General features: G+C 41.2%; 1 protein-coding gene across 11 annotated transcripts in view; it reads left to right on the forward strand.

Annotated features, from left to right (window-relative positions):
• The window catches only part of LOC128401994 (ankyrin repeat and fibronectin type-III domain-containing protein 1-like), a 315,884-nt gene that overhangs the window by 183,278 nt on the left and 117,883 nt on the right, over nt 1–14,723 (forward strand). For 9 of the 11 annotated variants that reach the window (XM_053365682.1, XM_053365690.1, XM_053365687.1 and 6 more), the window contains one exon: nt 10,159–10,199. In XM_053365682.1, coding sequence (XP_053221657.1) covers nt 10,159–10,199 — 41 coding nt within the window. Of the gene's footprint in view, nt 1–7,028; nt 7,200–10,158; nt 10,200–14,723 lie in introns of those variants that run through there. The other 2 variants (XM_053365693.1, XM_053365695.1) reach the window with 1 other exon arrangement.

Raw genomic sequence — 14,723 nt, forward strand, 5'->3', positions numbered from 1 at the left:
CCTATTTCAACCCAATACCAATGTCCTATATCTTATTTCTACCCATGGTTGCCCCCACACATGCGTGCTTCCTGAGCCTGTGCACGCAAATGTCATCTGTTTTGATCCTAGTGAAGCATATATTTTAGATATGTGGACCAAATTTTATGGTGGATGAGATGAAAGCCTTCCACCCATTGCTTCTCCCCACCAAATCTTATCCCAAACCTCTGTACTTTATGGATTTCAAATCTGTTTTGATGCTTAAATCCTACCCTGTTTATTGCTTCAAACCCCCTCCAAGCTGTTCCCTCTATGAGGTTTCAAATCTGCCCTTACGGGCATGTACAGTGGTACCTCAGGTTACATACGCTTCAGGTTACAGACTCTGCTAACCCAGAAATAGTGCTTCAGGTTAAGAACAGAAATCGTGCTCTGGCGGCACGGCGGCAGCAGGAGGCCCCATTAGCTAAAGTGGTGCTTCAGGTTAAGAAGAGTTTCAGGTTAAGAACGGACCTCCGGAACGAATTAAGTACTTAACCCGAGGTACCACTGTACTTAGTAGCGATGAAAGCAGCTGCAGAGGTGTTTTGGGATGGAGAAGTGGAACATAGGAAGAGAATTTAGCACACCTCATCTGCTGTTTTGCATCTCCCCATTGCTTTTTCTGTGAAGAATTTTTTTTTGGGGTAGCAAAGGGTATTTCTAATGTTTAGTTTGTCCCTTTTGCTCTGATGATAGCTTTGAAAAAAGAACTAAAGCTACATACTTGGTAAGTCATAGAACCATTCCTAAAAAGTCCTCAGATTCTAAAATATTGAGCTGGATTTCAGGGCCTGTTTTTAAAAGCATAGTAATATTTCAGCCTGAAAGGGCTTACTTTATTAGGCATGTGTGTGCGTGTGTGTGGCAAGTGTGAGAAAAATAGTCCTTAAGTTTCATTCTTTCCTGTGGAGTCATGACCAGATTTTTTTGTATAATTTAGTGGTTAAGATCCATAAAGGGCCTTTGGTATAAATAGTGCCTTCTTACTCAGTGTTTCTGCTCCCTCTGAGGCTGAGTCACATCTACTCACTTTACTGACCAAAACAAACTCGTTTTTCTCCCCTTCAGATTTTCTACGAGGCCAATATAGTGATTTTCCTCACGCGCCTTTGACAGCAGAGTCAGCTGAATTCATATTACATAATCTTTATTTCTGGCTGTACTAAAAGTGGCAAAAAACCCTCTTTCCAAAGTTTAATTTTTCATGCTGCCAACCCTGTATTTCAAGCAGCTAAAGAAATTGTAACAAGACTTGTTAATGGAGTGAATTTAATGTGGAAATTGAGATAATTATGAAACCAAAACCAGGTCATTTTTTGCAGACTCCCTTCTGAGTCATGGCCCACTCCAAGTTAGCACTAGGACTGTGCAATGTTGTTTCATAGAAGACCACCTTGGAGAAAAACCTTCCATTCTAAGGATATCAGCAGCATTCACTTAATTTTGTTTTAAATGGAGCTTTTGTGTGTTGGCAGCATTGCTAGCACGCATACTGGTATCCCAAGTATGTCCTACCATTCATTTGCATAATGTCTTCTGTGTTGAAACTAGGGTTGAATCCAGAAATTTTCTCTCTGTGGGGCCCCAGGAATTTTGCTGGAGCATGTTATAATTCATGCATGAGGTATATAACATTTTGTAATTTGCTACAACACAACTGTGCATTTATTATTGGTGTGTGCATGCTTAGTTTCTTATGGTCACATTTAGAGTGCACAGGGTGGCAGAAAATCATCAGAACTTGAGTTTAACAGCACTAATGCAGAAAAGTGCTTTTTCAACGTGAAGGCTGGTTTCTGTGTCCCACTATTTTTGAGGACATAATACAGTGGTACCTTGGTTTATGAACTTAATCTGTTCCAGAAGTCTGTTCTTAAACTGAAACCTTTCTTAAACCGTTCCCTAATGAGGCCTCTTGCTGCCAGTGCCCTTCCACCGTTCGGATTCTGTCTTAGACCAAGGTAAAGTTCTCAACCCGGGACAATATTTCTGGTTTTGCGGACTTTGTGAACTGAATCGTTCTTAAACCGAGGTACCACTGTACTACTACTACTACTACTACTACTACTACTACTACTACTACTAAGGTCCGTATAGTTAAAGCTATGGTTTTCCCAGTAGTATGGAAGTGAGAGCTGGACCATAAAGAAGGCTGATCGCCGAAGAATTGATGCTTTTGAATTATGGTGCTGGAGGAGACTCTTGAGAGTCCCATGGACTGCAAGAAGATCAAACACATCCATTCTTAAGGAAATTAGCCCTGAGTGCTCACTGGAAGGACAGATCGTGAAGCTGAGGCTCCAATACTTTGGCCACCTCATGAGAAGAGAAGACTCCCTGGAAAAGACCCTGATATTGGGAAAGATGGAGGGCACAAGGAGAAGGGGACGACAGAGGACGAGATTGTTGGACAGTGTTCTCGACGCTACCAGCATGAGTTTGACCAAACTGTGGGAGGAAGTGGAAGACAGGAGTGCCTGGCGTGCTCTGGTCCATGGGGTCACGAAGAGTCGGACACGACTAAACGACTAAACAACAACTACTACTACTAATAATAATAATAATAATTTATTTGTACCATGCCCATCTGGCTGGGTTTCCCCAGCCACTCTGGGCGGCTTCCAACTGAATATTAAAAACAACACAGCATCAGACATTAAAAACTTCCCTGAACAGGGCTGCCTTCAGTTGTCTTTTAAACGTAAAATAGTTGTTTAATTCCTTGACATCTGCTGGGAAGGCGTTCCACAGGGCAGGCACCCCTCTGCCTGGTTCCCTGTAACCTCACTTCTTGCAGCGATGGAACTGTCTGAAGGCCCTCAGCGCTGGACCTCAGTGTCCGGGCTGGATGATGGGGGTGGTGTCTGCTCAGCAACAAATAGTGAGTGAATATCTTTGCCCACTGCTGACCTTTTCATGTTTGTAAAAGAAGAAATGTTCACTAAAATGCTCATGAATTTTTGTGAGGACTTAAAAAAAATCTCAAACTGAAGTGGGAGTTTTTCAAACTGAAGACTGGAAAAATGATAAATTGAGAGAAACCAAAATTGACAGAATTATCCATTCTTAAATACAAGTGTTTTGTACCTATTGCCTCTACGAGCAACTGACACTGTATCTCCCTATGTGCCACACATGAAGTCAATATATTGCTATTGGGAAAACTTTCTGTCCTCTTCCCAAGTAGGCAAAATCACTTTATGGAGACAGGCAAATGCATCATCCAGAAATATACTTTTGTGAAAATACCCACAGCATAATAAAAACGACTCCCTTCCCCATTATTTTGTTAAGTGATTTAATATGTGGTTCCTACACTCTGATTCATCAGTGAGGTGAGTAATCAAAAAGTAACATGCAGAACCTTGGTAGTGAGTCATAAGAAGCCACAAGGAACCCAGAGGCGGAGCTTGAATGCTCAGAAGGGGGAAGTTGAGAAATAAATCAAAGTACCTAATCCCCAGATAGCTCCTCAGATGCTCTGTAAATTCTAAGTAGTTCCAAAGTTAAAAATATCAGAATCTTAGAGCTCATTTATGAACTTAGAATCAGAATGCCAACACAGATATTGTTTGAATGCCCATTCCCCTAATTTACCTACTTCATAATGAAAACTAGCATGTCAATGAAGCTAGTAGATTATAACCTTTCTCCCTGGTATTGTTATGTTTTACATGCAGAGCCTGGGATTGAAATGAGGGGCATTCAGACACACAGTGGTTTATGTGGTTTCCTTATGTACATTTTGAGGTGACAATTTCCTAGGAGGGCTATACTGAGTTCTTTTTATGCATGTGTAGATAAACCTTATGTTGCTTCCTAAATTATGTTTTCTTGGGGAAACGACTATCTTGATGGCTACAACATGTTAACCTCATGAAGGAACTTTCTCTTACTCCCATGTGTTACCCAAATGTTTGCAGAGAAATCTTCCAATACATGTTTTTTGTGTTTCCCTGGTACAATAGTATTAGTTTTTTCCCTGCTGAAAATTATCTGCCCTGATAGCAACTCTATATATGTGTGAGTAATTTTTATCTATGCAGGGTGTTGTATTTCTCATACATGGCCACTAGAGCCCAGTCTGGAAGTTTGACTTTTTTACTTTCTGCTTTCCTGTTCCAAATCACATTTGGATAGTAGAACTTTTATATTGTTAATTTGTCACTGCAGCATACTGAATGAGAACAGATATTTAGTTAAATCACAGCTGAGGAAACAGAAATGTTTCTATGTAAGTATTTAGGTACACCTGCCTGCAAATATGTAGGTTTTCGACTTCAGCCAAGAGGTACAGTTGTGTTGTTTGGTAATTTTAAACTCTGGAAGTAATAGTTTCACAGGGACCGCTCTTTAGATGGTAAGAAGTATTATTTTGCTTGTTTCAAAATGTGAAAAGCTAGCTCTGCTGTGTTTGGGGGTCCTCTTGCTCATTTGGCTGAGTGCAACCCTAGACTTTGCCATAAGGTCCTGTTCTGAGAGCAGGGATCTCTCAGGGATAGAAACTTGCTCGTCATTACAGTAGCTGAAGAGTCAGATGGTGAGTTCTGATTTAAAAATAAGACAGGGAATTTCCAATTAAGAGAAAACATGCCTTTGCTAATGAAATTTACTTTGTGACATTCATAAATATTTATGGAAGTGCAGTCATCTTGGAACTTATGTGGGAGTTATGTTCCAGGGATTGCACATGAAGCCAAAATTGCATATAGCCAGAAAAACCCGGAACCACTCCCATGGCACCATCCCAGAGCCTATGTGCCAAGCAGGCCTTGCCACCTATGCATGGTGGAGAGATTTGGGGTCTCTGCCTTGATTAGTGGGCTCTGAAAGGTTCCCATGAGACTTCCTAGAGCCCACACAACAATGCAGAGAGCTTAAAAGCTTTCTCCACAATGGGAGAACTTGGCACAGAAAGGGGATTTAAGCAATCTGCCTTGCTTAATGGAACCTGCGAAGGTCTTGTGAAGGCTCTGGAGGTCTTTGCAAGATTTTGGGCAGCCCCACCAGATCTTGTGAGACCTTCCCAGAGCTGTTCCCAGAGTTCCCTGGGAATAAGGATTGGCTCTTAAACCAGTCTGGGAATTTTAGCTCTGTGTGGAGAATTTCAAGAAAAATTGCATCAGAGAAATTTCAGATTGGAGAATACACAAGACCTGTCAGAGAGAGGAACTGACACCTCTCCGTGTCAAAGAGGAACTGACACCTCTCACACTTCTGAGTGGGAGACACCTGCTGATGATGGATCAGGCTGTGTGTCTTTGCAGCTGTCCAGAAGACCAAGACAGACAAAGGAAGCTGTTGTCATGCCAGGATAAATGGATTTACAACCAGAGGAGTTGGGAGACTATTGCAGATGGTGGAGATGGCCATTTCCCTTCCAGCTCCAAATCTACAACAAGAAGCCTCTAAACCTCTAACAACTGATGTTGGGGGGGAAATTGGAAAAAGCAGAGAAAGAAGGACTAGTATTAAGATCTGCTGGAATCATTGGAGAGAAATTTATCACATTGGACTGGAAAAGGACCATCTTGGGTATATTATTAATTATTATAATATAATAATAATTCAAGAGCTACTTCTGGACTTTTTGAGTGGGAAAAAGTGAACCTGAGATGCCTGGGATGGAAGATCAAGAAAACAGCACCTAGCAGATTGAGAAGTAGCTATATAATATAGCCTGGTGTTATCTTGTAGTGCCTTTTTTTGAATATTTTGTAATAATTTTGTAATAATAATTTTTATTAAGTTTTTAAATATTTTTTATATTTCAAAATAAACATTTTACAAACTTTACAAACTTCTCCTTCCATGGTTCATTTACATATCATACTTTTCTGCATATTTTACTATAACCATTCAAATCAGTTTTCCACATCCATCAAAAATTATATTTTATGTTGAAAAAGTTTAAAAATTTGTTTAAAGAAAAGAAAAGAAACAAGGTATTGTAACTTGAGCCTTCAGTATGTGTTTTAACGTGTTACATGGAGGGTTGGAGCATTGATTAACAATTGCCATTTTACATGTCCACTTCTATGTCAAAAAATTATTCTCTGTGTCTTCTGCCCCACTCAGTGATTCTCTTGTCTATTAATGACAAAACAAATTACATTAGATAATTCTCTATTGTGCGAAAACAATTCATTGAAATCCATATAGGTAGAAGACAATATTTTTGTTGTGCTTACCCTACTGTTGAGGTGACTGAGGGGATGTGGACAACCAGGGATGGAAGTGTGGACAGCCAGGGAGGCTGCAGCTGTACACTCAAGCCTGCACCTACCAAAATTCTAAAGTGGCCTGTGGATAAGGCAGAAAAGCAGAAACCACTTTTGTAAGGGAATAAAAATTTCAGAGCGACTGAAAAGTGATGGAACAAGTACTGGCTGCAGCCTGTGGAATTTGCTTTGAGTTTACTTTGTGGGATGCTGATCCATCAACCTCTACCACCTCCTCAGGCTGCCCCCCTCCAAATATTGTTGCTTGCTGTTGATTGTACTGCACCTGTTGCCTGTATCTCCAAGTACTTTTGAAAGTCTGGTTTAGTGAGCAAGCTAGCAGATTTTGTCACCAATAAACTCACCCCACACACACCAATTGCGTAGTGCACAAATAAGGAGGTGAGTGGGTATTAGTGTAATGTTAGCCTCATTTGCAATTGTTGTAAGAAGCTGCTCACTTACAGGAAAACTCAATGCTACACAAATGATGATTTTTGAAAACCCAACAACCCCCACAGGCCTGCCCACAAGCTTACTATTCCTCCAGAATAGAAGCCTGAGGTTTTGCTTTTCAATTTACTTTGCACATAGGTAATCTTAAAGCTTTAGTTGCTTAAGCTGCTGTTTTAGGGGGCAGGTCTCATTTTTGTGAGCTTTGGGGAGGGCAGGTTTATTGCTCCATTGATTAGTATTCTGCCTGGTTGCTGCCTACTGCTTTGGAGTCAGCTTGTAGCCATTGCCTGGCAACCACAATGTAAAAGTACAACAGCAGCTCTGGAGTGCAAACATGCTGCTTGCAAGTAACTCTCAGCCTCATCTTTCTCCTGCAAGGCAAAGAAGGATTAAAAGAAGGCACATGGGCACATAAAACAAGGAGAGAATAGAACTACAGGTTGAATGCACAAGAAGGTCCTTTAGATCTTTTGGAACATTTTGGCTTCCTGAACTAAGGTTTGGTCTATCTGTTTTATATTTCCTCTTTTACTCCTCCCACCCTGTAAAGTATGTGTTGGTGAGAATATTCAATAAGCTTCTGGAAGTGAGCTTGCCAGGCGTAGATTTGCTTTCCTATTTCTGACTTTTTCCCATTCTTTCCCGTAAATCTTCAGGTCAAATAACAGTAAGCCACCTTTCTCAGGGCAACAGGGGCATGGCCTTTGTACAGCTGCATGTTTATTTCTGGTATGCTTATTTCTGGGAAATATTTCCTCCCAAACTTCTTTCTCACAAGCAGAGTAGATAGTGTTCAGCAGAAGAGAATTGGTGCATCAAATAGTGGTGTCTGAAAGCAAAGAGACCAAAAGTGCATGGAGCTGGAACCAATGACAGGTGGAACCAACTCATTCTAGTTTTGTCTCCATCCCCGTCGTTCAGCCCGAACACTGAGATCCAGTGCCGAGGGACTTCTGGCGGTTCCCTCATTGCGAGTAGTGAGGTTACAGGGAACCAGACTGAGGGCCTTCTCGGTAGTAGCGCCTGCCCTGTGGAACGCCCTCCCATCAGATGTCAAGGAAATAAGCAACTATCTTATTTTTAAAAGACATCTGAAGACAGGCCTGTTTAGGGAAGTTTTTAATATTTAATGCTGTATTGTTTTTAGCACTCGACTGGGAGCCGCCCAAAGTGGCTGGGGAAACTCAGCCAGATGGGCAGGGTATAAATAAATAAATTATTATTATTATTATTATTATTATTATTATTATCCCCTCTGGTGAGTTCTACAAAGACAACGACGAGACTACAGAGGAGGAAACTGATAACCTGTATCATTCCATTGACTAGTTGTAAGTCAGAAGGTAGGCAGATGCAGTGTGGCTGCAGGCAGTTTGAGACTGAGTGTCCCATTCACCCTAGTGACCTAGCCTCCAGTGGCATCATGACTTCTCCTCACCTAATAAGCCTAATGAAACTTCATTGGGAGCAGTTGCTCCCTGGTTTCATTTGTAAAGGTAAAGGGACCCCTGACTGTTAAGTCCAGTCGTGGACGACTCTGGGGTTGCGGCGCTCATCTCACTTTACTGGCCAAGGGAGCCAGTGTTTGTCCGCAGACAGCTTCCGGGTCATGTGGCCAGCATGACTAAGCCATTTCTGGTGAATCAGAGCAGCGCACGGAAATGCTGTTTACCTTCCTGCCAGAGCGGTACCTATTTATCTACTTGCACTTGACGTGCTTTCGAACTGCTAGGTGGGCAGGAGCTGGGACTGAACAACTGGAGCTCACCTCGTCGCTGGGATTCGAACCGCCGACCTTCCGATCGGCAAGCCCTAGGCTCAGTGGTTTAGACCACAGCGCCACCTGCGTTCCCCCGGTTTCATTTGTAGGAGAGGTTAAAGATGTATGACTCTGTGCACCACAAATCAGTCGTATCTTGTGACTGACACAGGTTGCCAAAGATAAAGAATATAAACCTTTTATATATCACAGGTACCCAGGCACATTCTTTCAAACTTAAATTGCTGTGATTTTGCTATCTCTGCTTGTTTTATAAAATGCACAAAAAGGAAGTGCACAGATGTGTGTATACACCTAGTACATCCTCATAACTCAAACTGGGAGTAGCAGCTTGCTGAGTCCACAGTGAACTGTTACTTCTTTGCAAATGAATGGTTAATGTGTATGCAAATTGCCAGGCCTCCAAGGAATTCAATCTGTCATGTTCTCTTTTTGGACTCCCAGTTGGGGTTTGCATTTAGAAATATACATATTCTTTGACTGGCAGTTGAAGGTTCTATCAAAGACTTAAGTTACTTAGGCATTGTGATGTCAGCCTGAAAAAGATGATGGATGAGTTTCACTTTGGGTAGATTACCTCATGGGAATCTCTCCCAACCTTGCAGGCATACTGGGTTGCTCATGTCTGAGGTCTCTGACAGTTTTTAGGGCTTGAAGAAAGTGCATTAATTTAGCTAGTGATTCAGTACAGTTTGCGCTTGGCAGCCATGTTTGCTTTTATGGTTGTAGCATTCTCAAGATTTCCTCCTGTCTCTCTACTCAGCCTTCCCTTTCAGTGCATTGAGAAACATTTGGAGCGAACAAGGTGGCTTGCTTGGCATGGATTTTGGTACCCCATTTCCTATAGTATAGGTGCAGTTGAGGTACTGGCAATTATGCAAGCTGAATTTCCTAACTGAAATAGGAGGCTTGACTTTGCTGGTAGCACCAAAACAAGACTGGACTTGTAGTAGGTCTAACATACAGTTAGGTATAACTAAGACTTGTGACTTGTGAAGAAGGGAGCTTTCCTTATGGCTAGATTCACACTGTAGCACGAAATCCAGAAGTGGAAGAAGCTCAAAGAAGAGGTGATAAGTAGTACTGAATCAAATGCATAAATCATGAAATTATTCAAACCTTATACTGAATACGATCATTGGTTCTGTCTGGTGTAGTGTATGTCTGTTGAATAGTAATGGTTCTGCTGACTAGTAGAGGGTTTCAGACAACTGTTTTCCTAGCAACAGTTTCTTAAAATCTCTTTACACTGATAATACCAGGTAATGAAGCTCCTTGCATGCAAATATATGCTCTTCCCCTCAGCTACACCCCTACCCCTTCCATGTTTGCCATTTTTTTTTTATCTCATGCTGATCCTGCTAGTCTCTAGTCAACAACTTGGACTTGCAGTTATATGGCCACAGGTATTGGTGCATTCTCCTCATGCTTTGCATATGTCAGATATGCTGATTCAACCATAGGCACTTGAAAAATTCCTCATATGAGAGCACCCTAATGTCTCATTATACTTCCATGAAGTAGCACTCATTTATTTGTGACACAAGTGAATCAAAGAATCAATGATAAAAGCTTAACAGCTACCTGCCCCAACAATACTGTGTAATGCTTTGCTCTGTGTGCTCCATGAACCTGGGGAGAAAGTAGGATTTAACTGAATCCTTTTATGTCTTCCAGAGCCTTGGATCAGCAGACAAGAAGGACTTGTATCCATCAAAGTAAGTTTTATATTCTTCTGTGTGTGGTTTCAATGGGATTTAAAATTTTAAATTTAAATGTGTTAATAATTGTAATCTTAGTAGTATAAGCAAAATCTGTTTTTCTTCTGCATTGTTTGTCTCTGATATGTTAGAGCAGGGATGGCTAACCTGTGGCTATCCAGTTGTTAAGTCACAACTCTCAGAGTCCCTGCCAGTTGACTATTCCAACAGCATCTGGAGGGACACAGGTTAGGTACCTCTGAATTAGAGGAAGGAGAGCCAACTAGAATCTATCACAGTGAACATGATAGTAACGTGATAACCTTACCATAGATGACACAAGGAGGTGTTTGTCATCAGGGATGACACAGGGATGCCATCTTCATGTAGCTGCTGTCTGAACAGGTTTGTTTTTAGTTCAGCCAACCTGAGCAGCCATAATTCAGTACCCATCACTAAAAAAGTAGCCCAAGCTTTGCTAATTTCTGTGGACGGTTACAACATATCACCACAAACAAGGATTCTTCAGAACAATTGTTCAGTGTTCTGATTGTTGAAGACTGCTCTTGTGTCAGCTCCCAGTTCCCTCTGCACACGCAGGGCACGACTTTCTTGCCTTGCATTTGTGGTGTGGTGTGATATTTAACCAGAAGAGTTCTGTCAAGAGAGATTGGCCCACAGCTATGAAGCTTCTGTCCTGTGGTCATTCATTACAGTATTTTCTGGTGGAAAGTATAGCATTTCTTTTTGATACTTGGTAATAGAGAAGGAAGTTGTTAGAGTCCTTTGGCGGCATTATTTTAATTCACTGCCCTTTAAGATTTGTTTTTCTGTCTGGTTTTAAACACAATGTTTGCTTGACATTTTGGATATAGGGCAGAATACAGATGTAAATGTAACAGTATGTTCCTAAAATATTACAAATGAATCTGGATTTTTTAATGTTTCCACTTGAGCATCTTTTGCTGGATATGCCTGTTATCCATTTGCTGCCCCAAATAACATGGAAATTAATTTTGTGGCATATTTTTTAAATCTTCAAATAACAACAACTATATTTAAATGCATAGAACTAATGTTTATATTGTTGTACAGTCAATTTCTTACGTATGTGGAGGAGTATAAGCAAATGTGCATGACAAGAGGTTCCCAACTACCCATATTCTTATCTACTTTTTTGTTCAGTACTCTTTGTTCTGGGTCTCCCTTTGTCACATGGGAAATGTAAACATGTAGCAGAGAAATGTGAAAATAGGGCATATTGTCCTTTGACAATGCCACACAGGCACCTGTGGCATAATAATAATAATAATAATAATAATAATAATAATAATAATAATTATTATTATTTATTTATATCCCGTCCTCCCCAGCCGAAGCAGGGCTCAGGGCGGCTAACAACAATAAAACAGTACAAAAGTACAGCATAAACAACACTCTAAAATCATTCATTATAAAATTAATTAATTCAAGCTTCTGGCAACTATTGGGCCAGAGCTCCGCGTAGATTGCCGAGGGAGGGAGTCAGGCTGTGCCCTGGCCAAAGGCCTGGTGGAACGGCTCTGTCTTGCAGGCCCTGCGGAAAGATGTCAAGTCCCGCAGGGCCCTGGTCTCTTGTGACAGAGTGTTCCACCAGATTGGAGCCACAACCGAAAAAGCCCTGGCTCTAGTTGAGGCCAGCCTAACTTCTCTGAGGCCTGGGACCTTCAAGATGTTTTTATTTGAAGACCGTAAGTTTCTTTGTGGGGCATACCAGGAGAGGTGGTCCCATAGGTACGAGGGTCCTAGGCCGTATAGGGCTTTAAAGGTTAAAACCAGCACCTTAAACCTGATCCTGTACTCCACCGGGAGCCAGTGCAGCTGGTATAGCACCAGGTGAATGTGATCTCGCAGCAAAGACCCCGTAAGGAGTGCACTTGGTGTGAGGCAAGAAGTGCAGGTTCATCTGAGTTTGGTTCTCCCTACCCCTCAGAATAATCTTGCTAACTAGCCATTATCATGATGTTGAAAAATGCCACCTACATAAGATTAGGCCTAAATCAGCATTTGGATTTTTTTAAATTTAGCACTATTAGTCTACTTGCTTCGGGGCATTTTTTAATTGCTAGTTCAGGGAAAGAGAGTGAGAGCTTCCAGCACTTGGTAGTTTTCACAACTGCTCCCCTTCCTATGCCGCTGGCAGCATGGTTCCATCAGGAGGTTAAGGTACACTGTCTTGAGTGATGTGAACTACATTAGTCAGTCTTGGCATTTTTGCTGAGTCATATAGCATCACTATGACATTGGTTTTTTAAATATGTACAATAAATGCTGATCCTAATGATGTGCTTATTCAGAATGGTTCTGCTCTTGGCAGAACTGGGTCTTTTCTATAAGTAGGAGACCTACACATCCCAGTAAGTCAAGCTTATATACCTACCTACTTAGCAAGACTTTGCTACCTGCAGCTATCCTATAGACAGATCTTCATCTGACATCTGTAAAGACGTTGTATATGGCAATAGTGTTCAACCTTTTCATATACTGGACCCACCTTTAGTCTCATCCTGCAACATTCAACACACACTACTATATCCAAATTTTCTGTCACCTCTTATTTCTGGTATTCCCTTCTCTTTTCTTTAAAAGCAATAACAAATAAATAATGCTTGGTGGCAAAATTGACACAATAACCTTATTTTCCCACTGTGCAGTCAAAGTTCATTTTACCTTATTGTATCTTTATCATATCTTGTAACCTTACTGTACACCACTTAGAGGTTCCAAAAGGACCTCTCCAATGGACAGTAAAATGGCAGGTGCGATTCGGTGTAAGCAAGGGCAAAGTGATACATGTTGCCACAAAAGAAATCTGTTTTAAATACAGGTTTAAGGGGTCTGAACTAGTGGTGAATGACCAGGAATTGGACCTTGGGGTTATAGTGGATAGCTCATTGAAGATGTTGACACAGTATGTGGCAGCTGCGAAAAAGTCAGATTCCGTGCTAAATATCATGACAAAAGGCATTGACAATAAAACTGCTGATATCATAATGTTGTTATAAAAAAATCTATGGTGCAGCCACATTTGTAATACTGTGTATAGCTTTGGTTACCTCACCTCAGAGACTATTATAGAGTTGGAAAAGTTTAAGAAAAGGAAGTTAAAACGATTAAGGGGATGGAGTGACTCCTCTATGAGGGAAAGTTGCAGAGTTTGGGACTTTGAAGTTTAGGGAAAAGGCAAGTGAGAGGTGACATGATAGAAGTTTATAAAATCTTGTATTGTATGGAGAAAAGTTTCTCTCTCTCATAACACTAGAACTCATGAACATTCAGTGAAGCTGAATGTTGGAAGATTCAGAACAGATAGAGGAATGTACTTATTCACACAGTGAATAGATAAACTCTGGAACTTACTCCCATAGGAGGCAGTGATGACCACCAAAGTAGAGTGCATTAGAAGATGATTAGATAAATTCATGGAGGAGAATGCTATCAACGGTTACTAGCTATGATGGCTACGTTCCTGCTTTCAGACCATAAGTATCTGGTTGGCCATTATGAGAACAGGATGCTGGACTAAATGAGCCAGTGGCCTGATCCAGCAGGCTCTTCTTGTGCTCTTATCTTGTCTTCTTCCTATGGTGCTAAGCTGTATATAAACTGTTGAAATGAATAAAATAAAACATAATTCAATCCCTCACTGCTGGGATTGAATACTCCATTGGAGATCTGCATTGCCCACTGCAAATGCACGCCTCCTTTTTTGGGATGCTCATGCATCTCTAATTAGAATCCTCAACATCAGAGTGGAGGGGAGTGTTTGATGGATTTGCCCTCCTCCCTCACCTATGCCAGTGGTAGTTCATTCTGTCTTGGCCTCAGGAGTGGGGTAAAGAGCAGTTCTGCCATTTAGCGGTATCCTCTCTCATCTGTGCTGTACCACAAATCTATGAACCCAAACGGTTTTTATTTACATTTAAGGTTACATGTAGTTATGCTGTCCCTGGAAGTGAATGTTCTAGTGAAGGGCAAACCTTGGTTGCATAGATTGTACTGTTCCTTGAACTGTAGAATTGTTAAGAGGCAAGATAGCATTGTCTTCTTTAAAGCCCAGTGCATTATTTTTGTTTTCCTCCTCAGCTTGCAAAGTATTTTCCAGGTTAGACAATGGGCAGCTGAAATCTTATGTATGTTTCAATAAATTGATTGTCAACAACATGTTGCTTAAGTAGGGAGAGATACTTAGAGGTGTTCAGGAAACCTAGTCTCTGAGCTAGGCAGTGGACAAAGGAGTTAACAGGTCAATCTGTGTCTAGCACAGCATGCATGGTTAGCCTTGGGTGTCAGCAAATTAAGTAAGCTGCTGTGTCTCAAATTTCATACCTTCTGTGTTGAATATTTCATTTAGAAAAGCAAAAGCTGTCCCTGGTGACAGCTGGCAATTTCTCCTGCCCTTTCTCCCTGGCCGTCTCCTAATGGGGAGCATGACAAGGATGTCACTTGCTCAACAGGCAGTTGAAATAATAAAAACTTCCTCCACAATCTTTTGCTTCTGTT

This window comes from Podarcis raffonei, chromosome 14 (assembly GCF_027172205.1).
Source record: "Podarcis raffonei isolate rPodRaf1 chromosome 14, rPodRaf1.pri, whole genome shotgun sequence".
NCBI lineage: Eukaryota > Metazoa > Chordata > Lepidosauria > Squamata > Lacertidae > Podarcis > Podarcis raffonei.